The sequence below is a fragment of the Raphanus sativus genome, chromosome 6 (genome assembly GCF_000801105.2).
Source record: "Raphanus sativus cultivar WK10039 chromosome 6, ASM80110v3, whole genome shotgun sequence".
NCBI lineage: Eukaryota > Viridiplantae > Streptophyta > Magnoliopsida > Brassicales > Brassicaceae > Raphanus > Raphanus sativus.
Window position 1 is genome coordinate 36,661,534 of NC_079516.1, and position 26,653 is coordinate 36,688,186.

General features: G+C 37.8%; 5 protein-coding genes and 1 pseudogene across 5 annotated transcripts; 4 read left to right on the forward strand and 2 right to left on the reverse strand.

The window, feature by feature from the left end:
* The first annotated feature begins 470 nt into the window (after positions 1–470).
* Positions 471–2,812, forward strand: LOC108831858 (cytochrome P450 71B7-like). Its single transcript, XM_018605367.2, has 2 exons — positions 471–1,397; positions 2,210–2,812. The coding sequence occupies exons 1-2, from the start codon at positions 471–473 to the stop codon at positions 2,810–2,812; spliced, it is 1,530 nt and encodes a 509-aa protein (XP_018460869.1).
* Positions 2,813–2,819: 7 nt separating this feature from the next.
* LOC108831857 (mRNA export factor GLE1) lies at positions 2,820–6,361 on the reverse strand. Its single transcript, XM_018605366.2, has 14 exons — positions 6,243–6,361; positions 5,933–6,097; positions 5,673–5,807; positions 5,448–5,565; positions 5,222–5,370; positions 4,946–5,117; positions 4,684–4,852; positions 4,396–4,579; positions 4,081–4,162; positions 3,849–3,908; positions 3,675–3,758; positions 3,516–3,584; positions 3,291–3,419; positions 2,820–3,207 (listed from the first exon to the last, which is right to left on the reverse strand). Coding segments are annotated over exons 1-14 (1,803 nt in total). The 5' UTR covers positions 6,245–6,361; the 3' UTR covers positions 2,820–2,922.
* A 1,233-nt stretch (positions 6,362–7,594) lies between these two features.
* Positions 7,595–11,552, forward strand: LOC108831864 (uncharacterized). Its single transcript, XM_018605373.2, has 15 exons — positions 7,595–8,029; positions 8,111–8,278; positions 8,351–8,484; positions 8,585–8,726; positions 8,912–9,058; positions 9,157–9,228; positions 9,311–9,406; positions 9,484–9,543; positions 9,627–9,701; positions 9,806–9,859; positions 9,947–10,048; positions 10,136–10,729; positions 10,804–10,902; positions 10,993–11,100; positions 11,200–11,552. Exons 1-15 carry the CDS (start codon positions 7,631–7,633, stop codon positions 11,347–11,349), a joined length of 2,400 nt encoding a protein of 799 aa, XP_018460875.1. The 5' UTR covers positions 7,595–7,630; the 3' UTR covers positions 11,350–11,552.
* A 3,963-nt stretch (positions 11,553–15,515) lies between these two features.
* Positions 15,516–17,987, reverse strand: LOC130496574 (histone-lysine N-methyltransferase family member SUVH9-like; annotated as a pseudogene).
* A 2,249-nt stretch (positions 17,988–20,236) lies between these two features.
* LOC130495808 (allergen Asp f 7 homolog) lies at positions 20,237–20,911 on the forward strand. Its single transcript, XM_056987329.1, has one exon. The coding sequence runs from the start codon at positions 20,237–20,239 to the stop codon at positions 20,909–20,911; it is 675 nt and encodes a 224-aa protein (XP_056843309.1).
* Positions 20,912–21,681: 770 nt separating this feature from the next.
* LOC130495917 (uncharacterized) lies at positions 21,682–23,925 on the forward strand. Its single transcript, XM_056987531.1, has 9 exons — positions 21,682–21,817; positions 21,895–21,954; positions 22,038–22,112; positions 22,217–22,270; positions 22,358–22,459; positions 22,547–23,140; positions 23,215–23,313; positions 23,404–23,511; positions 23,611–23,925. The coding sequence occupies exons 1-9, from the start codon at positions 21,731–21,733 to the stop codon at positions 23,758–23,760; spliced, it is 1,329 nt and encodes a 442-aa protein (XP_056843511.1). The 5' UTR covers positions 21,682–21,730; the 3' UTR covers positions 23,761–23,925.
* The last annotated feature ends 2,728 nt before the right edge of the window (positions 23,926–26,653 follow it).

A 26,653-nucleotide genomic window follows, 5' to 3' on the forward strand; every position in this document is an offset into this window, starting at 1 on the left:
AATTTACTCTATTTATGGTAAATTATGCGGTTGGATTGGAGATGTTCTTAGTAACTATATACACTGGAATCATTATCTGCAGATTTAAAGTATCTTCAACACAACTATATAATTTAGTGCAAAGTGGAGTAAACTATGCAGTTATAAACAAACAAAAGAAACATTATTCCAGGAGATTTGATTTAACTAACAACATGTTGTGTTAGCCGGCGTCAAAGTACCAACAAACGACGACTTTGGGATCAAAGTCGTTTATTAATTTGAATGTGTCACGTGTTGCCCTCTAAAAACATGAATTTGTCACGAAGTTTTGTCATCATCCAAGAAAAAGTCTAATCTTATCATATGTGTATTTGATTTTCTTTACATTGTTTAAGACTTTGTTTAGAAGTCATTCGAACCTGTCTTTATATTTCACATATTCAAAACTCCGTTTCCGCCAACCGAAAAAGACAAAACAGAGCATAACAATGATAATCTTCCTTAGTTTCCTCTGTTTCCTCTGTTTCTTACCCATTTTTATAGTTTCATTACTCTTTTTGGAACTTTCCAAACTCTTAAAACCTAAGCTTCCTTCAGGACAAGACAATCTTCCACCGGGGCCAACGTGCATTCCGTTCATGGCAGTCTTACAAAGCTTCAACCAAAAGTCTCATTCGCTTTTTCGGGGTCTTTGTCAAAAGTACGGGCCAGTGATGCTTATCCGTTTTGGAATGGAGTCAATGGACATCCTCGTGATCTCATCTAAAGAAGCAGCAGAGGAATATCATGAAGGTTGCAGCCGACCAGAGACAGTCGGATCTCATCTATTCTCTTACAACTGCGAAGACTCCGGATCCGCGCCTTCTGGTGAACGTGAAGAATGGGAAACTTCAAGGTACCGTACCATGATCAAACTCCTTAACACGAAGACTCAGTCTTTCAGGTATATAAGAGAGCGAGAGATTGACTTGTTCGTCAAGAAACTGTCCGAATGCGCTGCAAGACGATCTCCGGTGAATCTTACAAAGACCCTTTTCACATTGGTCTCTAATATGACTTTTAGAGTCTTATCTGGACAAAATCTCCAAGAGTGCAAGTTCATCGATGATGATAGCATCGCAGAACTTGTGAAGAGGTTTGATATGATCACGGAGTATTTTTCCTTCCCTGAAATGCTCCCCTATGGATTTGGTTGGCTCATTGACCGGATTTGGGGTCCGAGTAAGAGATCGAGAAAGGCTTTCTCGGAACTCCGCACTTTCTTTGAGAGCATTCTCGATGATCGTCTCAACTCTGGAGAAATGGTATTAGAGAACATGGATATCATCGACTTGATGATCGATATGATAAGGAAGCAAGAGAAAGACATAGACTCCATCAAACTCACTACTGAATATCTCAAAACAATCATCACGGTAAGTTCTAACTTATAGTTAACCTGTAATGTGAATTCCACCTTAGTTACATCTTTAAAAAAAAAAGCAAAGAAACTTAAAAGAGCAAGACAATACTCATTTAGGCCGTGTATTCAATTTAATATTTGATATGATTTGATTTTAATTGGGTTTTAGATGATTTCAATAACTTGCAGAGATTTATATGATTTTTGTTAAATTACTTTATAATATCACATAAAATAATAAGATTTGAGTTTTATTTTTTTTTAACTAAGAAACTCAATGCAAACACCTTAAAATCATCCGAAAGGTGTATTCAATTTAACATTTGACGTGATTCAAGTTTTATTGGGGCTTTAGATGATTTCAATAAGTTATAAAAATTTGTGTGATTTTTGTTAAACTATTATAGAATATCACACCAAACCATGAGATTTGAGTTTTAATTTTATTAACAAATAAATTCCACCTAAACACCCTAAAATCACCTGAAAACTTCAAAACTTCATAATTTAAATATTTTTAACAACAGTGGATTTCACAATATTTTACGAAATGTTAACTTTAATAATAGTTGATTTTAAATGATTTTTAAAATTCATGTTTAAAATAACAGTGAATTTGTCATTTTAATATAAATCACATTAAACTCTCAGTTGAATACACCTTTTAAAACTCCACGACTTAAAATATTGTCATTTTTTTTATGGAAAACATCTTTTATTATAAAAAAAAATAATTTTCCTAAGCATTCCTCTTACTGCGGTGGCTAAAACCCTCTCTAATGTTAATCTTGAGATCTTGATAACAAATGATAGCGTTTGTATCAGGAGATGTTTCTTGCGCAAGTAAATACAAGTGTCACCGCTTTGGTCTGGGCGATGGCAGAGCTTATTGGAAACCCAAGAGTTATGAAGCAAGTGCAAGACGAGATTAGGACAACACTTGGGGACAAGAAGGAGAGGATTACAGAAGATGATCTAGACCAGCTTCATTACTTGAAGCTCGTGGTTAAAGAGACATTCAGGTTGCATCCTTCCGTTCCAGTTTTGCCTCCAAGTGGCGCATCACGAGACAAGATCCAAGGCTATGATATCCCCAAGGAAGCCCTGATCATGATCAATGTCTATGGGATCGCACGCGACCCGAAAGTATGGACAGATCCTGATGAGTTCAATCCTGATAGGTTTTCCAACAGTTCCTTAGATTACAAAGGACTTGAGTTTGAGCTATTACCGGTTGGTTCTGGTAAGATAATATGTCCTGAGATGAGGATGGCCACTGTGGAACTGGCACTGGTAAACTTGCTCTACTTCTTTGATTGGGGATTGCCACATGGTAAAAGGGCTAAGGACATGGACTTGGAAGAAACTGGAATTATCACTCTCAGTAAAAAAACAGCTCTTGATCTCGTTCCTGTTCTTCATCACTGAATCTAAGTGAAACAAACTATTCAGCTTCTTGTGTTTGATATTTTTTCAAATAGTGGTGCGACATTGTGACATTACAAAAGTTTTTTATCTAACTAATGATACATGAATCATTAATAGTCTCTGTAATAGTTGTTCCCCTGGTAACGCTGATAGTTGCTCTGATTAACTTCTCCGGCTGTAATCTCAGCAGACAAAGTATTCGTCTGCATGGATCTTCCTACAGGCTCCTTGAGATACATTTGGTCATCCAAGTAGGCCGTGATATCTGTTATGATGGTCTGTAGATTCGATGCGTCCTTTCTCGCCTTCAATCTTGGCAGGAAATGCTCTCTCACAATGTTCACAACTTTCAAGAACTGAGATCTGTACCTCTGGTGAAGACCAAACCCTGCCATCTACACAACAACAATATATATACCATAGTGTTATGATTTAGATATGTTTTTTTTTTCTTAAATTCGCAAAACATTCTTGGTACCTGGAGAAATGCGTTTAAAGCTGTTGCCGTAGCTCTGTTGGCTGAGGTTTTGTTAAGGAACCGGGCGAGCCAAGCCCATCCTTGTTCAATCCCATGAATGTTAGTAACATTGCCACCTCGAATATCGTTCTGTCATTTACCAAAATAGAAGAAGAAGACTCATATTGATATGTATAATAGCAATGTACAAGACAATATAGTTGAATAAGACTCAAAAAAGAAAACCTGAACAAGTGCACCGTAGAGTCTCATTGTGGAATCTAAATGTTCATATGCGTCTGAGTCCCAAGCTGACTGAAATAATTACAGAGAAGATTATATTATCAACGGTTCTTTTTTTTTTAACAATATGGTCAAAGTCATTTTAGAAGAAGATTAGTTTACCTGTGAGTTAAGAATATGCTTTGGGACAGTGTAATTGCAAGCTTTGTGGAATTCAGCAAGAACAATATCCATTGCTTGTGGAAACTGTGTGCATCAATGGCATATATGATATTCAGTAACATCAAAGAGAGTTCTCACTACAGAACCAACAAACAAAAATTCTAGGATGTCTACCTGCGAGGTGACGTAAACGATTACGTAGCTGCCTGCAAAATGATCTTTAGCCGAGACTATCTGAAAGAATCAACAAACGTTAACGCCATCAGTCCCTGATTATTTTTTTTATCACAAGAGTCCAAACATATGAAAATATCACAAGAGTTGTTCTCCAGTTTGACCAGAGTACAAGAATCTGAGTCGATTCCAACATCTGATTAGCATAAACAGACCAGACATACTAAGTTACCTTCTTTGCAAAAGTTGCAATGCTGATGGACACCGGACAATGAGGGTCTCTGAATATTTTGACAATTTCGTTGCTTTTCTTACTGCAAAACCATTAAAAAAAGCAGAAATAACTGAAGTTAAATAGAATGAAGGATTAAGAGACGCCTAGGTAAGCTTAACAAAACTTCTTCAAGTCTATTTGAAACAGCTAAAAGAGACATATACCACTAGAGAAAATGAAAGGCAAAGCTGCTATCGAATGTAACAGATGATCTTAACCCTTGTCTGGGGAAAAAAGAACTGACAGATTACATGAAGAAACCATGAATCATACCTAACATTATCCTTTGTTCCTCTTATTTGCTTTATGGCCCTTGTTATTTGTTTTTCAAAGCTGCTAAAGTCTTCATTTGGACGTTGTGATCTTAGCGACTGGTTCGTTGCTTCTAACTCTTCGAGCTTCTTCAACCTGTGGTTCTCCAATGTCAAAGCACTTTCTGCAGCTTGGATTGATTTACCTAGAATGATTAATAAAGATTTTACACAACACGAAAGTGAGATCACGATTTTCAAATGTAAACGAAAAAAAAAACAATGTATTCAATAGAAAATAGCTTATTACCCCCAGCTTGAGCATTGGATGCAGCTGAACTTCTCTCCCTCTCAGTCTTCTCTTCCGCAATTCTTTGCTCAGCAGCTTTGCGATCTGTTACTTCCTTTTCAGCTGCTTCTTTAGCTGCTTTTCTCTCGGCTTCTTTCTTTGCTTCTTCAGCTCTCAGTTTTGCTTGCATCTACAAGAAACCAAAAAGAGAAATAAATCAAGCAAGCTGAGTAGGCTAAGGATAATAAAACATAAAGTTCAACTGATAAAAAAAAGACATTACTTCAGCCTCTGCACGAGCCTTTTCTTGACGTATTTTCTCTTCTTGATGTGCTCTTTCTCTCCTCCTGGCTTCCTCCTGAGCTTCCTCGCTCCTTATTTTTCTTTCTTCTATTTGCGATTTGATTTCATGCTCACGTTGGATTGCAGTGAGATGAGTATCAAGTGCTTCAGCACTATAACACAGCAACAAGAAGGAAAAAACTCATTGTTTTCCAAAATCTGCAGAGACTGGAAGGAGAAAAAAAACAATCACAGCATGTTATGAACAATAGCTTACACTTTCCGCTGGTACTGAAGATCAAGTTTACGTTCCACTTCTTTTCTAGTTTCTTTATACTTTTCAACCCGGGCTATTGCAGAGCGAGACGTTTCAATCTCTTGCAATATTTCCGTTTCAACAACTGATACTTGACTCCTAACATCTTCCTGTTATCAAGAGATCACTCAACAAAATATACCAATTTATCAAAAAAATAAAAAGAAATACAAATACTCTGCCTCACCTTAACTTCGGTTAGGTGGTCGTTGATCACCTCATATAGGGCACTCTCAGCCAAACCCATCTTACTCAACAAAAAGGACTCGGGTTCACAGTCATACTCCTCATCAGAGTCATCATCACTGTACGAGCGCAAGAACCAACCAATTAAGGAACCATTAAACAAGACTGAACAAGTCTTTCACATTTTGAAACAAGCTATAGCAAGGGAGAGTTGGTGGGTAATCACCTCTCATCACAGCCAAAACGTTTCCCTTTCGTACAGATCTGACTACGTTCTTCTTCTTCTTCATCTTCATCTAAATCACTCTCCATCTCATCTTCTGATACACGCATCACAAATCCTCCACCTCTCTTTCCCATCCTTTTGTTAAACACCGGCGATGTAACAAACATGAGGAGCAAGCACTTCTCTACTTTCTAAATACTAAACTAACCAAACCCATAACCAATGCAGAACTCAATATAGAGAGAGAGAGAGAGAGATACCGTAAGGTTGTGTGAGTGAGAGGCTGAGGAAACTTTGAAAAAACATTAAGCTTCTTCTCAACAGACTCGATTTCAGAGAGTAAGCTATTGAAGTTCCAGTTAGGCTCAGGGTCAATGCTAATCCCATCCACGCTTCTGGGACAAGGTGGTTCCAAAACAATCCCCCTGCAATCCCATAAAAGAATCGAAATTTGAGAAATCCCAGAGGAACCCACTCACTGATGAGCTGAATCAAGAACTCACACCCACACGCATCTAAGTTTCCAAAGTTCACAATGAGTTTTCTAAGATTCTGAAGTAGAGAACTTACATTGATGAAAAAAAAAAAAGAGAGAATCAATTTACAGAAGAGAACGTCTCGCTTCTTCTCTGGGAGAGATAAAGTTCATTCCTTGTCTGGAGAGAGACTCTGAATCCGAGATTTTTGACAGGGTGGTGGTAAAATATAAGAAAATAAAACCGGTGTTTACGAGTAACCGGTCGGTTTAAATCAGAACAGCCTGCTGGCCCTGGGGCTCCCTATCCTCCTCTGTCTTATTTAAGACCCAATATTAATGGGTCTACGAACCAAAACAAATATTAGTTTTGAGTTTAAACTTAGGCCCATATAAGTTTAACAAAAATGGGAGTTTGGCAAATCTTCTTGTGAAGTTGCCAAAAAAAAGGCAAATCTTCTTGTGTTTGTTTTATTTTTTTATTTTTTTTTTTTTTGCTAAAGAAATCCTGTGTCTATGCAGAGCACACAAAAAGTTACTGAACAGTGGCTGAGACAAATTTGGTTCTCATATCACATTCCGAAGCATGCTTTTTTCACTTCGGTCAACGTCCGTCACCGTCTGGCAACTAGAGACAGAATGAGACGATGGTGGCTTGACGTTCCTGCTTCTTGTATTCTTTGTGCCTCTTGCGATGAATCCAGGGAGCACCTTTCCTTCCAGTGTTCGTTCAGCTCTTATGTTTGGCATCATTTTATCAATCGTCTAAACCTCCTCCCTCCTCATACCTTTGATGCTATTCTGGATTGGCTTGCTAGCCCTTCAACAGATTCCCACATAACGTTCATTTCTAGACTTATCTATCAAGCTACTATGTACTCCATTTGGACAGAGCGCAATGCAAAACTGCACTCTACCAATGTCAGACCTCCTCCCGTGTTAATCTCTGATATTCAGGACACCACTAAACTCAAGCTTGACCCTCTCTCAAGGACAAACCGATACGTATCCTCATCAAATGGCACAATTCCTCTTGGCATTTGGCTCTCTTTTTTCTAATAGAGTTTTCTTGTTCTTTCTGCTTTTCTTTTTGTTTCGTCCGTTTGGGCTTTGTAAATCTGTTGGACCTTATTTTAGTTTATGTCCAATAAATAAAGTATTTAAAAAAAAATCGGATTCTAATATCTAGACTTAAAATCAAGATATCCGAATCCGATATTTTATTATCCAAATTTGGATTCGAACATTCCGAATATCCTATTTTCGGACGTCAGATAGTAAGTCATAGCCCTAATATTATTTCTTATAATAATTTATCAAATCCTAAACCGATAGAATCAAAGACAATCAAAACCTAAACCAGAGCTGGTACAGAGAAAACTAAACCTAACCGATAAAAAGTAAAAAGAGGGAGGGTATAAAAGATAAGACGCCTCACTTTAGGGTTTATTTCTCTCTCTCTTTCTCCCAAAAACCTCCGAAAATGGCCGGATCTCTAGGTCGCACGCCGGAGTCCTTAAAGGCCTCTGGCCGGAGCTCCGAGAAGCTCAGCCTCCCCATCCTCCAGGGCAAAATCAAACGCGACCCGGATGGCTACGAAACAGAGCTCCAATTGATCTACAAACAGTTCAAAGCCTCCGTCGATCTCTTCCAGCAACAAGCCGCTCTCAGCTTCTCCTCCGTCGGCCCCCCCGACCCTTCCGTCGCCAAAGACCTCGGCGACCGAGCCATGTTCCTCGCTCACGTCACTCCCTTTTACCCCAAGCAGCTCGCTGAGTTTCCGTCTCAGCTGACTGATCTGCTCCGCACCTCGTGCCTCGAGATGCCCTCGGGGCTGAGGAACCATGTCGCTCAGGGTTTGATTCTTCTTATGAATCGAAAGGTATGTTCTTTAATCTTAAAGGTGTGTGCTTTATCTGAATTGATTGTAATCTAAATGTTAAGTGATTTGATTGTTGTGTAGAGTCTTGTCATAGAGGATTTGCTGGCTCTGTTTCTTGATGTTCAGAGCATTGGTGATAGGAACTTGAGGAAGCTTACGTTTTCTCACATTGTTCAAACCGTTCGTAAGATGAGTGTTACTGATCCGAGGCACAAGGGGCTTCAGAAGATTGTCATCTCCATGTTGGAGGTAACTTCTTTGTCTCCGGACTCTATGATGCCTTTTTGTGTAGATGATATTTAGCTTTTTTTTTTTTGGTAGCAAGAAGATGAAACGAAGGCGAAGAGAGCACTTGTTACTCTTTGTGAGCTTCTTAAGAAGAAGGTTTGGCTTGGTGATAGACATGATAGAGTTGCTATTGCGATTTGTGAAGCTTGCTTTCATGCTTCACCTAGGTATATATATGCTTCTCTTGTTTCTTCTGACTTTTTGGAGTATTATGTTGGTGTGATTTGGTTGGTAGAGTTACGAACTTCTCCTTTTTAACGTGTTCAGGATCATGGTTTCTTCTCTTCGGTTTCTTCTTGACTACGAGAACATTGAGGATGATGATGATAGTGATGCTTCAGACAACGATGATGACGAGGATTCAAAGCCCGAACCCCATGTTGTGATTAACAGGGAGGCTGTTTACAAGGTACACAACATTATACTTGAATTTTATCAGCGTTTATGTAGAAGACCCTTGATGATGCAAGTTTCCACCTTCTATAGTTCTCATTATTATGAATAAATAACTGGAAATGAGGTTCTGTTTTTTTTTTTTTTAATTTTGTGAATAACTTTTTTCGATTTGAATATATTTATCTTTGTGATGCTTAGGCGAACAACAAAGGTACATCTTCTAGCAAGAAGAAGAAGCAAGCGAAACTGCAACGTGCAATGAAAAGCATTAAGAAAAAGCAGCGTGCTTCGTCCGAGAACACCACTTCAACTTATTCACCTCTCAATCATCTAAATGATCCTCAGGTTTCACCTCCTAAGCTTATTGTAGTGTGCTATTTTCAAAGAAAGTAATCACTACAGTGTGGAGTGACTATAATGGAATGTTTGTTTTTTTTTTACAGAAATTTGCAGAGAAATTGCTTTCTCGTCTTCAGACTGGCAAGAGCATTGGCAAAACTAGTGAACGAATTGAGGTAACTATTTTCTGCTCTCATCAATGGCAAAACCAAGTATTTGTTTTTTTTTTCTTCTTCTAACTATTGAATAAATTTGCAGACCAGGTTGATGATGATGAAAGTTATTGCACGCACAATTGGGCTCCACAAGTTGCAATTGTTAAGCTTTTATACTTATCTTCAAAACTATGCTAAGGTATTTTTTGCTAACCGGGGGGTTTTCTTTTTAAAGAAAAATATCTTATGCAAATTAAAATATGTTTTTAAATGCAGCCACATGAAAAGGACGTTACACAAATACTTGCAGCTGCAGTTCAGGCTTGCCATGATGGGGTATATAAACCTTTCCACTTTAAAGCATTATTTCTTTACTCATTCTTGATTGAGTCTGATCAATTTTATTTTGTCGCGAGCAGGTTCCTTCTGATGCTGTAAAACCACTGTTCATGCAAATAGTGAATCAGTTTGTACACGACCGTTCACGTCCCGAGGTGTGTGATTTCAAGCTCTCTCAGATCAAGAGACTCAAGTAGAAAGCTCGTTCTACCATTTTTATTATTCCTTTCTAATTCATTGTTTTCATTTATGTTACCAGGCTATTGCTGTCGGACTCAATGTTATACGAGAAATGTGCCTGAGGATTCACGAGGTAGCCCTGGTTTTATATTCTCATATATAAATGTAGTGAGACAGCAGCATTCGTGTTTTATCTTACTTATGTCATCGTGTACTTCAGTTGATGACTGAAGAGTTGCTGCAAGATCTTGCACTGTATAAAAAGGAACATGAAAAGGCCATCTCCGCAGGAGCTCGTTCCCTCATAGCATTGTTCAGAGAGGTTAGCAGAATCATTTGCTTTTTGTCGTTTGAACAAAACAATCGATGTATGTGGTTGAGCCTATAATTGCGCTGTGTGATTTCTCAGATCAACCCTTCGCTTCTAGTGAAAAAAGACCGTGGCCGTCCTGGTGGTCCCGTTGCCAAACCTAAACAATATGGAGAAGTTAATGTCTTCAGCAATGTTCCCAATGTTGAGTTATTGCAAGAAAGTGATCATGAGAGTGACTCTGATGATGGTGATCAAGACGATGATGACATGGAGTTGCCTGGCAGTGATGATGTCGAGCAGGAGCTGATACCTGATGATGCGGGAACCGAGGAGGAAGGTGAAGAAGATTCTGATGACGATGACATGAATAACACTGAAGATGGCAGTGATGTCGATGCTTCTATCGGTGGGGATGAAGAGGAAGATATGAATGACAGTGATGAAGGCGAGACAGATTCGGAAAATGAAGAGCTCGAAAGCGAAGATGATGATGGAGAGGCTTCTGCAGAAGAGAGTGGAAGCAAAGGGAAGAAACGGAAGATAGTAGATTTCGATGCGAATCTTCTCTCTGCTGATACAAGCCTACGAGCACTAAAGAGGTTCGCAGAAGCGAAGAGCGAGCAGCCTTCTTTGGATGATAACGATGGCATACTTTCTAATGAGGACTTCCGAAAAATCAAAGATCTTCAGGTATGTGTTCTTCGTTACTGTTTAGTAAACAAGTCCAACGTTATTGATGCATTTTTGTGTCGCAATACTACCAGGCAAAGAAGGAAGCAAAACTTGCATTGGCTCGAAAGGGATTCAAGGTTCCGGATTCTGATTGGCTAAGTAAGAAGCGGGTCAATCCAGACAAACTTGAAGTAAGCTGTTACTAGTACTAAGAAGTTACACATTGTTTCGCTCAGGTGAGATTCCAATGATGCTAAATGATTGTTAATGTTTTCCCACAGGCTCACATAAGGCATAAACTGACAAAGGAGCAAAGGATGGAGTTAGTTAAAGCGGGTAGGGAGGACAGAGTGAAATACCAATCCAGGACTGCCATCAAGCAGAAGAAGGTATCCGTTTTATTTTCTTGTTCGTATACAGAGCAAAGGGTTATTACAGCATATGATGTTTGCTTTATTTATTGATGATTGTGTAAAACGAAAATGCAGGTGGGAGGATCGAGCAATAAACAGAAGGAGCACAGGAAGAATATGCCTCTTGCTGCCGTAAGATCAAAGGCTGGTAGATCAAAGCGAATGAAGAAAATGAAGAACAACACAAGCGGAAACCAGCAGAGAGGAAGGAAAGCTTGGAAATGAAACTGACCAAAACACTCCTCCTACTTGCTTTTTTTTTTGTCTCAAAACCCGAACGCAAACTTTGCTTCATGTTTTTTTTTTGTTCAGTGTCAGCAGTTTTGATATTCAAGGTATCTGCATCAAATGTTGTCGTTGGCCTTGTTAACACAAGTTTTTTATTTACATTCCTGGTAATATATTAAGTCCTATATTTAAAAAGAAAATCGCTAGACGCGTTAACAAATTCTCCTTTTATGCTTTTATATTTTACATTCATATTAAATATTTTAGTTTCTGGGTTCAAAATAAAATTATTTTCATGAATTGATAATAATTAACATAAAATACGAAACTAGATAAATTTTTAGATTTGCTATTATTGTTGATTAATTTTTTTAGATCTAGGCATTTTGGTTATTTTGGATATTGGGTGATTTGAATAGGAAAAAATTACTTTCTAGGACACATTTTTATTTCAAATTAAGCATTCAGACACCTTTTTCATGTAACACATTTTTTCTATGTGTAATATCATCGATGCCCTCAACTAAAGCACAATCACATATTTCTAATTATAATAACCAAAACTTTTTTTTAGAAAAAATTTAAAAAATGACACCACTTTTATTCTCTCTCCAAAACCACTTTAGATTTACAGAACTACTTTCCCCAATTTTCTAATCTAATAGTTACGAAACATATTCTTTCTTCTTCCTCAATTTCTTTCCTTCTTATTCCTCAATCTTGTAGACTACCATGGAAGTTCTTGCCACTTGTTTGATACTGCCTCTTAGGTTATATCAGAACTTACAGTGTGTGAGATTTTAGGCCTGTTCAATCTGGAGTTCGGTCCGGTTTCGGTTCGGTTTTTTCGGTTTTTCGGTTTTTCGGTTTATAGAAATTAGATACCATATTGGAACCACATCTAATATGGTTCGGTTCGGTTTTTATATTACCGGTTTTCGGTTTTTTCGGTTTTATACCAAAAATATTATTATTTGGTTTGGTGTCTTAGTATACGAATTTTAAAGTCATGTATTGTCAAAATTATTATTTATTAAAAAATCTCAATGTTCATCATCTTATAAATAATATAAAATTGCAGAATCAAAAAAATAAACAAATAAAATATTCAAATCTAAAACCAAAACCAAAGCACAAAGTTGTGAAAACAAAATAATGAAAAACCAAACAGAAGCATGAAAAAAAAAGTTCTCCTTCTCTCCCATAGTTGGTGCATTGTCCATCAAAGTCACCCCTCCTCCGACTGAACGCGAAATTCTGTTAGTTCAAAGATAAAAGAAATTGTGAATAACTCCAATGCTTGTAAATATAATAAATCACTGCTTAGAAACTAAAATATGAATTACCTTCTACTAGAGAGTCCATGAATTCATATTCCTTCAACATCTGTTCGATGCTCTTTTGTTTATCAGACAAAGCTGCAGTTTGGATCCAATTTTGTGTCAAGATCAAGGCTTCAACCATAGGAGGAGAAAGAGAACTCCTATATGGGTCTAAGATTCGACCGGCAGTGCTGAAAGCAGATTCAGATGAAACAGAAGAGACAGGAATCGCAAGGACATCCTTAGCTATTTCAGACAAGATAGGAAACTTCACACAATTGTCTCTCCACCATGATAGAATGTCATATCTTGTACCCAAGTTATTAGCTGATTCTACTTCAACCTTTTCCATTAAGTATATGCTTAACTCATTAGCTGATTCAACACACTGATTCGCAGACTGCATTTGCTGATAAAGCGTGGAAAATAATGTGGAGCGACGACGAGTGCTACTAGATGAAGATCCATCAACCGTCGTATCAGTAACCAAACAAGCTGCCTGTCCAGTTTGACTTTCATTCGATGCATCTGTGTTCCTGCTCTGAGATATCTTATACGCATCAAATAAATTACGTAAAAGACGCATGACTTTTTCCTTCATCTCAATAGCAGTCGAACTATTTTTGCCGTACATGTTTTCAAAGCAAATAGTAGGAAACACCATCTTACAGCGTGGATCGAAGACACTGGCAACAATCAATATTGGGTTCAAGTTTTCCAAACCATCCCAATATTTGTCAAATTTTTCTTGCATGGGAAAAGTCATAGCTCTCACTTTAGGATCAGAATCATTACCCAGTGAGATGAATGATGCCTCGATACTGCAAATTTCATCATAACAAGAACTAGAGGTCACTGTTTTGAAAGCAGAAAATGCCAATGTTGAATCATAAAAAAGCTCCAAGATTTTTATCAAACGAGTAGCTTTATTCCAATCTTCTTCTACTGGTGGTCCATCTCTTTTTTTTTTGTTCTCCCACTCAAGAAAATAAGCATTATATGGTCTGTCTTCATCAGCCATTATATCAAACGTTGACCTGAATTTGAGAGCTGCTTCTAACATAAGGTAAGTAGCATTCCACCTAGTAGAACAATCCAAAACAAAGCTCCCTCTTGTAACATTCCTGCTTGTTCCTAACCGCATTTGAAAGGATTGAAATCGATGATCAGAAGATCTTAGATATTTCACTGCATTCCTAATAGCCTCCACACTGCTACTGATTTCATCTAGACCATCCTTGACAATCAGGTTCAAAATATGAGCACAACATCGAACATGCATAAATTCTCCTCCTAAAACTAAAGCATCAGCGCTCATATACTGCAGCTTTTCTTTGAAGTGTCTAATAGCATTGTCATTGCTATGAGCATTATCAACAGTGATAGTGAAAATCTTCTCGATCCCCCATTCCATCATACAACTCTTGAGTCGTTCTGCAATTGTCTCTCCTTTATGATCAGGGACAGGCTTGAAACTTATAATTTTCCTTCTTAAACACCAGTTCTCATCGATGAAGTGAGCAGTGATTACCATATAACTTATACTAGTAGTAGACGCAGTCCACAAATCTGTAGTCAGACACAACCTTTGCTTATTCTTACTGAACAAACTCTTTAGAAAGGCCTTTTCTTCCATGTACATTTTGACTACATCCCTAGTGACTGTTGAACGTGAAGGAATCTCAAATTTAGGGACAGCAACCTCACAAAACTGAACAAATCCAGGACGTTCCACAAATGCAAATGGCAACTCATCTAAAACAATCATCTTAGCAGTTGCTTTTCTGCAAGCTTTTTGATCAAATCCAACTGACACCAGCTTGCCAGATTCACTACTTTTGACCAATGTCGTTTGAGTCTCAGAAGTAGAAGCAGAAGTAAGTTTGTATCCTTTGCATGCATTATGATGAGTCCACAAAACACTAGTACCAGACTTTGATTTGTACTTGAGAACTGAGGGGCAGTGGTTACAGCTAACCTTTTCTGGATCATCTTTGGATTTCGTAAAAAATTTCCAAGCATCAGAACGAGTCACATACTGCTTCTTTGGTTTTGCCGTCGACTCGTTAGTAGCATCAGAAGGATTTGTTGGCTGCTTCCTCTTTTGTCCAGCAGTTTGAGTTTTATTGGCCATAGAATCTCCCATCTACAATAATTATAAGAGAAAATTAGTTGATTATGAAACAGAGAAACAAACAAAACTGTCAGTGACTTGGTTTTTTAACGTTCTTCTTGCTCTCCTCTGTTTTTCCAAAAAAAATATTCATGTTTCTGTTTAATTTTTAATATCTTAAAGCATGCAAAATCAAACTAAACCTAGATAATAGTTGAAGGAGAAGAAAAAATAAATAAATACCTTCACTTAGTAATGCTTCAATGGCGATAGGAAGAAAAAGGTCAAAAGAAGAAGTGTTTCAAGAGAATAAGAAGTAAGAAGCTAAACCTCGGCTGCTGTGAGTTTTTCAATTGTTTAAGTGTTTCTTACTTTTTTAACTAGGGCTTCTTTAATGTAAACGATTAATAATATATGGAATTAATTATTAACAAGAAAATTAACTTTTATAACAAATCAATTATCATGTATCGTTGTATATAATGTATATATATTTATATGTTTTTGTTTTTATCGGTTTTGTTCGGTTTATTCGGTTTGATCGGTTATAAACCTAACCATATCCAAATCCTACGGTTTTTATAAAATCATATCCATTCGGTTTATATGGTATATACCAAATCCAAACCATATTGTTTATTTCGGTTCGGTTCGGTTCGGTTCGGTTCGGTATTACCATATTGAACAGGCTAGAATTTTTAGTGAAAATGCTTTTGGAGATGAACATGGACAGGAAGGATAATATTGTTTCACTTCACTTCATAGACATGTCAAAGAGCAAACCGATACAGACAAAGAAACATCCTTCTGAGTTTTGTACACTAATAACCCTAAAAACATTGCCTCCCAAAATTGTGCAAACATACACAAAACTCAAAAACGTACACAGAGGGAGGAATGAAGTCCTATCAAACCTTGATTCTGCACAAACTGCTTTTCTTCTTACTTCATGCGACCAAACAAAAAAAAAGAAGATTGAACTGATACAATCTGCAAGAAACCAATCAATAACACGGCATGAGATGAGAGACAATAGGACTTCAAGCACATCCTTGGGAGCAAAACAGAAGAAACTCACGACAAACTGTCTCTCAAACAAAGATTAGAATCACATTCCGTTGTTTAAAATGAAATCAGAGACCAATTTACGACGACGCGTTAACTTAGTGAAACTTATAAAACCGATTTTTACCTTGAAAAATGAGGAGGCGGACCGGTCAAGGACTGAGTTTAATTACAAATGGCGAGCTTGGGGATCCATTCATCATCAGATACTCCATAATCAAGGCTGAGCTCAGTCATGGGGGGAATGTTCTCAGCAGCGAAAAGCATAACACGAGGATACATGAGATTGTTGTGATCATGGAGTACAAACTGGACAATTACATTTGAATCAGTACTGTGGTTTATGTAACAAGCAACATTCCTAAACTTGGAAACATCCATGGCAAAATCAACAGGAGGGATCTTAGGATACGAAGAAGGTGGTCGCTCGTAATCATCAGGAAAGACCTGAGACAAATCTCCCCAAGCTTTCCATCTAGCAGAAGAGAACCGACCAGGATACACCAAAGTATCGCCATTCATGGTCAGAATGTCAGCTTGTTCCCTCGTCAGAGCAACCCCGACATACTCGCATATAAAAGCACCAGCATGTAATATATCTAAAGACCGAACTCCCCAACCAGTTTCCGCCGACCTAAACACTTCGAGACTACTCCTCAGACCCTTTTGAGTGACACGGTTTTGACAAGTCGGAGGGCACTTACAGGCCGGTCCACACTCATGTATCAAGGGTCGCATTCTCATCAGATTCCCATTGTAATCATAAGCAAACTGACCTCCGTTCTTCGTTTCACAAACGCAGCCACTGCTACAACAGTTGACACAGTCGCATCCACTTGCTGCTGCATCATTATCACTCTGTCGAAACAGCGGAAAAGAAGCATTGGCGAGATACTCGTAGTACAAAGGCTCTTGATCATCATCAATGTCGTTAAACAAATACACAAGAGCCTTCTCCTTCCTGTTCGAGATATCGAAACTGATGTAACCACTCGGTCTCACAGACAAAGGGTTGGTTTTAAGAGTCTTGGCAAACCTCAAAACCGAGCTACCCATCTCCACAACCTGCCCTCCGATGATTCTCTCCAGCCTGAACTTGAAAACACCAAACCCAGACTTCCCAACATCGAACCAGGAATCAACAACCCTATACAGACCATCGTAGACATAAACTTTGGTAGAAACCGAGTTCTCGTACTTGAAACCACGAACGACTCTCACTTCAATCCCGTAGTACATACTCCTCTCCATAGCGAGATTCCCACCTTCTAGCTTCTGATGCTCAGCCTGCCTCCTACCGAGCTTGTCTTGCCCACCCTGTCCTGTGTAGATAATCACATCTCCTTGATCATCATCGTCCTCATACCCACCTGAAACAATCACACTCGTCGCAATCGGCTCTCCGTTAGAGCTGCGACTCCCGGTGAGATAATCAATCCCGGCTTGCGGATGTCCGTGTAAACCCATCACACACAACTCAAGCCTGAAAAAGAATATATCGCCCACGTGGACTCCGGGGATCGAACCCACGATCCGTTTGTCGCGGTTTAGCCACAAGAAACGCTCTTTCATCATCGAAGCAGCTTTGCTATTATTATTATCACCCCTTTTCCTCCTCCCGATCTCACGCGTCTTCCTCACGACTTCTCGGAACTCTCTCTCTCCTTCGGCCCCGACGTCAGTGATCCTCACCAGCTCCGATGACCGTCCCTGAGGCTTCTTCTTCGGCTTCTTTCGAGTAACGACGAGGGACGGTGGTGAAGGCTGCTCCTCTTCCTCTTCTTCTGGAACCGGTACGATTGCGCCGGTTAGAGAATCGAGAACCGTGGCGTCCACCTCGCTGAGCGGAACGTCTCTGCTACATTGTTGAACTCGGTGTACAAGTTAGGTTCGAGGGAAGGGGTGTGGTTGAAATGGAAGATGGATGAGGTTGGAATCCGAGTTTCTAGGTCGGAATCGGTGACTGGCTCGGGCTTAGGGATCAGAGTAGTAGGTGACGACCGGTTAAAGGACGGTATGTGAGAAGTCATCTTTTTGAGCGATATCCAGAAAATGATTTTTTTTTTTTGGTTCTTCAAGGAGCTACATCCATGGCGGAGAAGAAAGCTTTCTCTGCTCGAACTTCGAGACGATCTCATATTGGGCTCCGAGATGGGCCTCGAGAAGATTAAGCCCAAATCATTTCTCTTTATTATGCCATTACCTCCTTCTTTCGGTTCTGTATTTTTATATTGCTTTGTTCTTTCTAAGGAATTAATCAAAAGTTATCAATCAGAAATTCAGAATTACAAGTTATCGTTTTCTTTTGGAGATTTGTTTTATCTCTTCTTTATCCTTTCTTGTTGTCTGATTTTCTGCGGACATTAAATTGATGTGATTGATCCTGCTAAAAAATTATCACACATACCGCTAATTATTTGATAATTTAATTTATTTAAACAACCATATATGGATTTTTGTTTACCATAGTAAATTTTCTGAACCATTAAGTTGTATTTATGACTAAACACAAGCTTATATATGAAAAGCCTTCTAGAACAATGATTGGAGGTCCGTAGTTTGGGTATTCTTATGGACCATATGTGAATTATGGTTATTAGTGCTCAAAAAATAAATGACTATAAGTCGTGATTCCCGGTTTATTATTTGTCTAAGATTATTACATTTTTTTTCCAAAAGATCGTTAACTTTTTTCTGTCCCCAAACGATTCCAATCCTTGAAACTATTGTTATTACAAATATCGATTATTACATTTCTGCGACCGCAATCATATTTTTTACTGCCGGTTGGTTTTTATTGGTTTGGTCTAGGGTCTCTCGTCCCCTAGACCCTGTTGGTTTCAACTGCTGGTTTGGGACTGGTTAATTCCGGTCTAAGTCTATGCCTATTATCTTTTTTTTCTCTGTTGTTTAGATTGCTCTCTGCTACAAGTTACCTCTGTATCTTCTGTCACATTTTTAGTTAACAATATATATTAAAAAACTATATTATTTACTACACAAAAAATCATAACGAATGAACCCACAAAATATGGTTCAATAACCGGTATGCACAATTTGAATGTCATCTCAATTTACGCATTAAAGCTTCGAACCAGTCAAAGTCAACACAAACAAAATTTTTGACGCTTTAGTGACTGACTGTTGTATTCGTCATTTCACATAAGAATCATTAATTTAATAGATTTATATTGCACGTGCTATGCCCTCTTTCCAATCATTTGAAAGTTGTTTTGTATTTATTTTTATTACCATCTGGCCCGTAATTAAAATCTTTAAATTTCTTTTAGCAATTTTTTTCTATTTATTCATTTTATATAATAAATTGCTGTATATATAAATTTGAAAATAAGTTACTCCCTCCATTTCCGAAAGTAAGATTTTCTACATTTTATTCTTGTTTCACAAATATAGATTTTCTATATATTTTAAAGTACTTTTGTATACTCTTGAGAAACATTAATTGTGAATATTTGAATTGATTAAATTTGATTGGTGGATAGTTTACTAATTTTAAACCCTTCTACTGACATATTGTGTTTTTTTGCATAATTTCTATCATTCACAAAAATAAATATATTAACTTATCAAATATTAAATAATTTTATCATATTTAGTTTAATATAATGGTTTTCTATTAAAATGATAGAATTTCTTATAAAATGGATAAAATAGGATATTTTTATCCTATTCAATTTTATTATATGTTAGTGTACAATAAGATTTCATTACTAATTATGAAATTAGTGAAAATATTTAAATTCAATTTCTGAGACTTAAGATCTTGTTGTCATTTTTTTCAATAGATTTGTTATAATTCTAATATATATAATTAGTGATATGTTTTTTTAACAGTTATCATTTTATTAATTATTTAATATGATATTTTTCATCACAATAATTTTATTTATTGTTATAAATAATCAGTGATATTTCTTTATTAAAATATGAAAATTAATTAAAACGTTAACCTTCCGCGATATTTACGGAAAATGATACTCAGTTTAACATTAATTTAGATATTTAGTTAAAGGTTTTAGGATTTAGTTATAATATATGTTAATTGAAATGATTTGAATTTTTTTTCTCAATAATCTATACTAAATATAATTCGTAAAATGTCAGCTTTATTTAAATCAGTAAACAAAAAATTGTAAATAGTTGGGTTGAAAGGTGCACCAACTTATCAAAACGTTTTAATAAAGAAAAATATCCAAATTTGAAAAAGCTGGAACGGTTTTGCGCAGCTGGAAAAAGCAATTTTTCATACGTGTGAGCCTATAACTTATCATCTCACGTGCTATTCTCTCTCCTTCCTCTCTTTCCACTTTCCAGTAATCAATCTGTAACAGAAAAGTCACCAGGAGAAAGACGGTCTAGTGCGATGGATCATCAGAAAAATAGCGGCGAGTTTCAGAGCAGCCTCTCCAGCACCGGAACAACAGAAGCACCGATTATTCCTATGGAGCCGAAGAAATCAAATGAATCTGCAAAAGAGCTGAGGTTGAATGTACATGAATTGAAATCTGCCGTCAAAGCCACCACCGTAGACTTTGGCGACTCCGTTCATGGGGGTACCGTGAGCAGCACCAGCCAATCGTCTCCTCCTCCTACGGGGACCAACATCTCCTCCACTCCGACGTCAAACAACAACCCACCGCCTCCTCCTCCTACGGGGACCACCGCCTCCTCCTCCCCCACTCCGACGTCAAACAACAACCCACCGCCTCCTCCTCCTACGGGGACCACCGCCTCCTCCTCCCCCACTCCGACGTCAAACAACAACCCACCGCCTCCTCCTCCTACGGGGACCACCGCCTCCTCCTCCCACTCCGACGTCAAACCACAACCCACCGCCTCCTCCTCCTACGGGGACCACCGCCTCCTCCTCCCCCACTCCGACGTCAAACAACAATTGAACGCCTCCTCCTCCTACGGGGACCAACGTCTAAATTACCACAGGCAGCTAATGGGACATCGTTGCTCCCCCCCGGACCCATACTATGGACAAATTGACGGATATGGCAACGTTGCACATACTGCAACAAACAATAACTGATTGCTTATTAATGTATCAAAACTCTTTTTCAGGTCATTCAAGTTTAAGCCCAAGCCCTGGGCTTTTGCTGGCGTACGGCGCCTGGCCAGGGAGGTTCATACTTGGTCTTGTTAGGGTAGTTCGTTGGGATGTACATCTTTGGACGCACCTGTCACATCTTTGGCTTCGCTGTTCTCCTCCACCTCCTCTATTTTATTTCTCCACGTCTGACCCTGGATCGGTATACCATGTTCATTATGGTTCCTAGCCGCTTTCATTGAATCTCTTCACACAGTTTTTCTACCTCAGGTATTTGAAGATTTACGAGATTGCTGGAAGTTTGTGAATGAAGAACAAGTTAGAGTTGCTACAGTTTAGTTTTATATCATTAATAATTTCTTAGGTTTTTCTTTTTAATTGTACAATCTAATACTATTAATTTGATTTTGGAAAAACACTAATAATTCATGATTCCGAGCTATTCCTTTGACAAAAAAAAAGTTCTCATAAATAGTCAGACTATGAGTCGTGAATTTAATTTAATTGATTGTGTTAATGGATTAATATATGGACGGGAAACGTGCTTATTTAGATAGTGTAACTGGCTTAACAACATAAGAGGGCCTTACTGGGCCATATCATAGTTTTCTGGACAATTATTAAAACACGAGACTATAAGACAAAAGTTTGTTATGACTGTTGACAGAAAAAAAAAAAAAGAATCAAGGTGAAGTCAGTCATAGATTTGTTCGAATCGGATAAGAAAAGAACATCTCGACGAAGAAGACGATCCCATCCAAAACTTCTTCTAACTATTGAATAAATTTGCAGACCAGGTTGATGATGATGAAAGTTATTGCACGCACAATTGGGCTCCACAAGTTGCAATTGTTAAGCTTTTATACTTATCTTCAAAACTATGCTAAGGTATTTTTTGCTAACCGGGGGGTTTTCTTTTTAAAGAAAAATATCTTATGCAAATTAAAATATGTTTTTAAATGCAGCCACATGAAAAGGACGTTACACAAATACTTGCAGCTGCAGTTCAGGCTTGCCATGATGGGGTATATAAACCTTTCCACTTTAAAGCATTATTTCTTTACTCATTCTTGATTGAGTCTGATCAATTTTATTTTGTCGCGAGCAGGTTCCTTCTGATGCTGTAAAACCACTGTTCATGCAAATAGTGAATCAGTTTGTACACGACCGTTCACGTCCCGAGGTGTGTGATTTCAAGCTCTCTCAGATCAAGAGACTCAAGTAGAAAGCTCGTTCTACCATTTTTATTATTCCTTTCTAATTCATTGTTTTCATTTATGTTACCAGGCTATTGCTGTCGGACTCAATGTTATACGAGAAATGTGCCTGAGGATTCACGAGGTAGCCCTGGTTTTATATTCTCATATATAAATGTAGTGAGACAGCAGCATTCGTGTTTTATCTTACTTATGTCATCGTGTACTTCAGTTGATGACTGAAGAGTTGCTGCAAGATCTTGCACTGTATAAAAAGGAACATGAAAAGGCCATCTCCGCAGGAGCTCGTTCCCTCATAGCATTGTTCAGAGAGGTTAGCAGAATCATTTGCTTTTTGTCGTTTGAACAAAACAATCGATGTATGTGGTTGAGCCTATAATTGCGCTGTGTGATTTCTCAGATCAACCCTTCGCTTCTAGTGAAAAAAGACCGTGGCCGTCCTGGTGGTCCCGTTGCCAAACCTAAACAATATGGAGAAGTTAATGTCTTCAGCAATGTTCCCAATGTTGAGTTATTGCAAGAAAGTGATCATGAGAGTGACTCTGATGATGGTGATCAAGACGATGATGACATGGAGTTGCCTGGCAGTGATGATGTCGAGCAGGAGCTGATACCTGATGATGCGGGAACCGAGGAGGAAGGTGAAGAAGATTCTGATGACGATGACATGAATAACACTGAAGATGGCAGTGATGTCGATGCTTCTATCGGTGGGGATGAAGAGGAAGATATGAATGACAGTGATGAAGGCGAGACAGATTCGGAAAATGAAGAGCTCGAAAGCGAAGATGATGATGGAGAGGCTTCTGCAGAAGAGAGTGGAAGCAAAGGGAAGAAACGGAAGATAGTAGATTTCGATGCGAATCTTCTCTCTGCTGATACAAGCCTACGAGCACTAAAGAGGTTCGCAGAAGCGAAGAGCGAGCAGCCTTCTTTGGATGATAACGATGGCATACTTTCTAATGAGGACTTCCGAAAAATCAAAGATCTTCAGGTATGTGTTCTTCGTTACTGTTTAGTAAACAAGTCCAACGTTATTGATGCATTTTTGTGTCGCAATACTACCAGGCAAAGAAGGAAGCAAAACTTGCATTGGCTCGAAAGGGATTCAAGGTTCCGGATTCTGATTGGCTAAGTAAGAAGCGGGTCAATCCAGACAAACTTGAAGTAAGCTGTTACTAGTACTAAGAAGTTACACATTGTTTCGCTCAGGTGAGATTCCAATGATGCTAAATGATTGTTAATGTTTTCCCACAGGCTCACATAAGGCATAAACTGACAAAGGAGCAAAGGATGGAGTTAGTTAAAGCGGGTAGGGAGGACAGAGTGAAATACCAATCCAGGACTGCCATCAAGCAGAAGAAGGTATCCGTTTTATTTTCTTGTTCGTATACAGAGCAAAGGGTTATTACAGCATATGATGTTTGCTTTATTTATTGATGATTGTGTAAAACGAAAATGCAGGTGGGAGGATCAAGCAATAAACAGAAGGAGCACAGGAAGAATATGCCTCTTGCTGCCGTAAGATCAAAGGCTGGTAGATCAAAGCGAATGAAGAAAATGAAGAACAACACAAGCGGAAACCAGCAGAGAGGAAGGAAAGCTTGGAAATGAAACTGACCAAAACACTCCTCCTACTTGCTTTTTTTTTTTGTCTCAAAACCCGAACGCAAACTTTGCTTCATGTTTTTTTTTTGTTCAGTGTCAGCAGTTTTGATATTCAAGGTATCTGCATCAAATGTTGTCGTTGGCCTTGTTAACACAAGTTTTTTATTTACATTCCTGGTAATATATTAAGTCCTATATTTAAAAAGAAAATCGCTAGACGCGTTAACAAATTCTCCTTTTATGCTTTTATATTTTACATTCATATTAAATATTTTAGTTTCTGGGTTCAAAATAAAATTATTTTCATGAATTGATAATAATTAACATAAAATACGAAACTAGATAAATTTTTAGATTTGCTATTATTGTTGATTAATTTTTTTAGATCTAGGCATTTTGGTTATTTTGGATATTGGGTGATTTGAATAGGAAAAAATTACTTTCTAGGACACATTTTTATTTCAAATTAAGCATTCAGACACCTTTTTCATGTAACACATTTTTTCTATGTGTAATATCATCGATGCCCTCAACTAAAGCACAATCACATATTTCTAATTATAATAACCAAAACTTTTTTTTAGAAAAAATTTAAAAAATGACACCACTTTTATTCTCTCTCCAAAACCACTTTAGATTTACAGAACTACTTTCCCCAATTTTCTAATCTAATAGTTACGAAACATATTCTTTCTTCTTCCTCAATTTCTTTCCTTCTTATTCCTCAATCTTGTAGACTACCATGGAAGTTCTTGCCACTTGTTTGATACTGCCTCTTAGGTTATATCAGAACTTACAGTGTGTGAGATTTTAGGCCTGTTCAATCTGGAGTTCGGTCCGGTTTCGGTTCGGTTTTTTCGGTTTTTCGGTTTTTCGGTTTATAGAAATTAGATACCATATTGGAACCACATCTAATATGGTTCGGTTCGGTTTTTATATTACCGGTTTTCGGTTTTTTCGGTTTTATACCAAAAATATTATTATTTGGTTTGGTGTCTTAGTATACGAATTTTAAAGTCATGTATTGTCAAAATTATTATTTATTAAAAAATCTCAATGTTCATCATCTTATAAATAATATAAAATTGCAGAATCAAAAAAATAAACAAATAAAATATTCAAATCTAAAACCAAAACCAAAGCACAAAGTTGTGAAAACAAAATAATGAAAAACCAAACAGAAGCATGAAAAAAAAAGTTCTCCTTCTCTCCCATAGTTGGTGCATTGTCCATCAAAGTCACCCCTCCTCCGACTGAACGCGAAATTCTGTTAGTTCAAAGATAAAAGAAATTGTGAATAACTCCAATGCTTGTAAATATAATAAATCACTGCTTAGAAACTAAAATATGAATTACCTTCTACTAGAGAGTCCATGAATTCATATTCCTTCAACATCTGTTCGATGCTCTTTTGTTTATCAGACAAAGCTGCAGTTTGGATCCAATTTTGTGTCAAGATCAAGGCTTCAACCATAGGAGGAGAAAGAGAACTCCTATATGGGTCTAAGATTCGACCGGCAGTGCTGAAAGCAGATTCAGATGAAACAGAAGAGACAGGAATCGCAAGGACATCCTTAGCTATTTCAGACAAGATAGGAAACTTCACACAATTGTCTCTCCACCATGATAGAATGTCATATCTTGTACCCAAGTTATTAGCTGATTCTACTTCAACCTTTTCCATTAAGTATATGCTTAACTCATTAGCTGATTCAACACACTGATTCGCAGACTGCATTTGCTGATAAAGCGTGGAAAATAATGTGGAGCGACGACGAGTGCTACTAGATGAAGATCCATCAACCGTCGTATCAGTAACCAAACAAGCTGCCTGTCCAGTTTGACTTTCATTCGATGCATCTGTGTTCCTGCTCTGAGATATCTTATACGCATCAAATAAATTACGTAAAAGACGCATGACTTTTTCCTTCATCTCAATAGCAGTCGAACTATTTTTGCCGTACATGTTTTCAAAGCAAATAGTAGGAAACACCATCTTACAGCGTGGATCGAAGACACTGGCAACAATCAATATTGGGTTCAAGTTTTCCAAACCATCCCAATATTTGTCAAATTTTTCTTGCATGGGAAAAGTCATAGCTCTCACTTTAGGATCAGAATCATTACCCAGTGAGATGAATGATGCCTCGATACTGCAAATTTCATCATAACAAGAACTAGAGGTCACTGTTTTGAAAGCAGAAAATGCCAATGTTGAATCATAAAAAAGCTCCAAGATTTTTATCAAACGAGTAGCTTTATTCCAATCTTCTTCTACTGGTGGTCCATCTCTTTTTTTTTTGTTCTCCCACTCAAGAAAATAAGCATTATATGGTCTGTCTTCATCAGCCATTATATCAAACGTTGACCTGAATTTGAGAGCTGCTTCTAACATAAGGTAAGTAGCATTCCACCTAGTAGAACAATCCAAAACAAAGCTCCCTCTTGTAACATTCCTGCTTGTTCCTAACCGCATTTGAAAGGATTGAAATCGATGATCAGAAGATCTTAGATATTTCACTGCATTCCTAATAGCCTCCACACTGCTACTGATTTCATCTAGACCATCCTTGACAATCAGGTTCAAAATATGAGCACAACATCGAACATGCATAAATTCTCCTCCTAAAACTAAAGCATCAGCGCTCATATACTGCAGCTTTTCTTTGAAGTGTCTAATAGCATTGTCATTGCTATGAGCATTATCAACAGTGATAGTGAAAATCTTCTCGATCCCCCATTCCATCATACAACTCTTGAGTCGTTCTGCAATTGTCTCTCCTTTATGATCAGGGACAGGCTTGAAACTTATAATTTTCCTTCTTAAACACCAGTTCTCATCGATGAAGTGAGCAGTGATTACCATATAACTTATACTAGTAGTAGACGCAGTCCACAA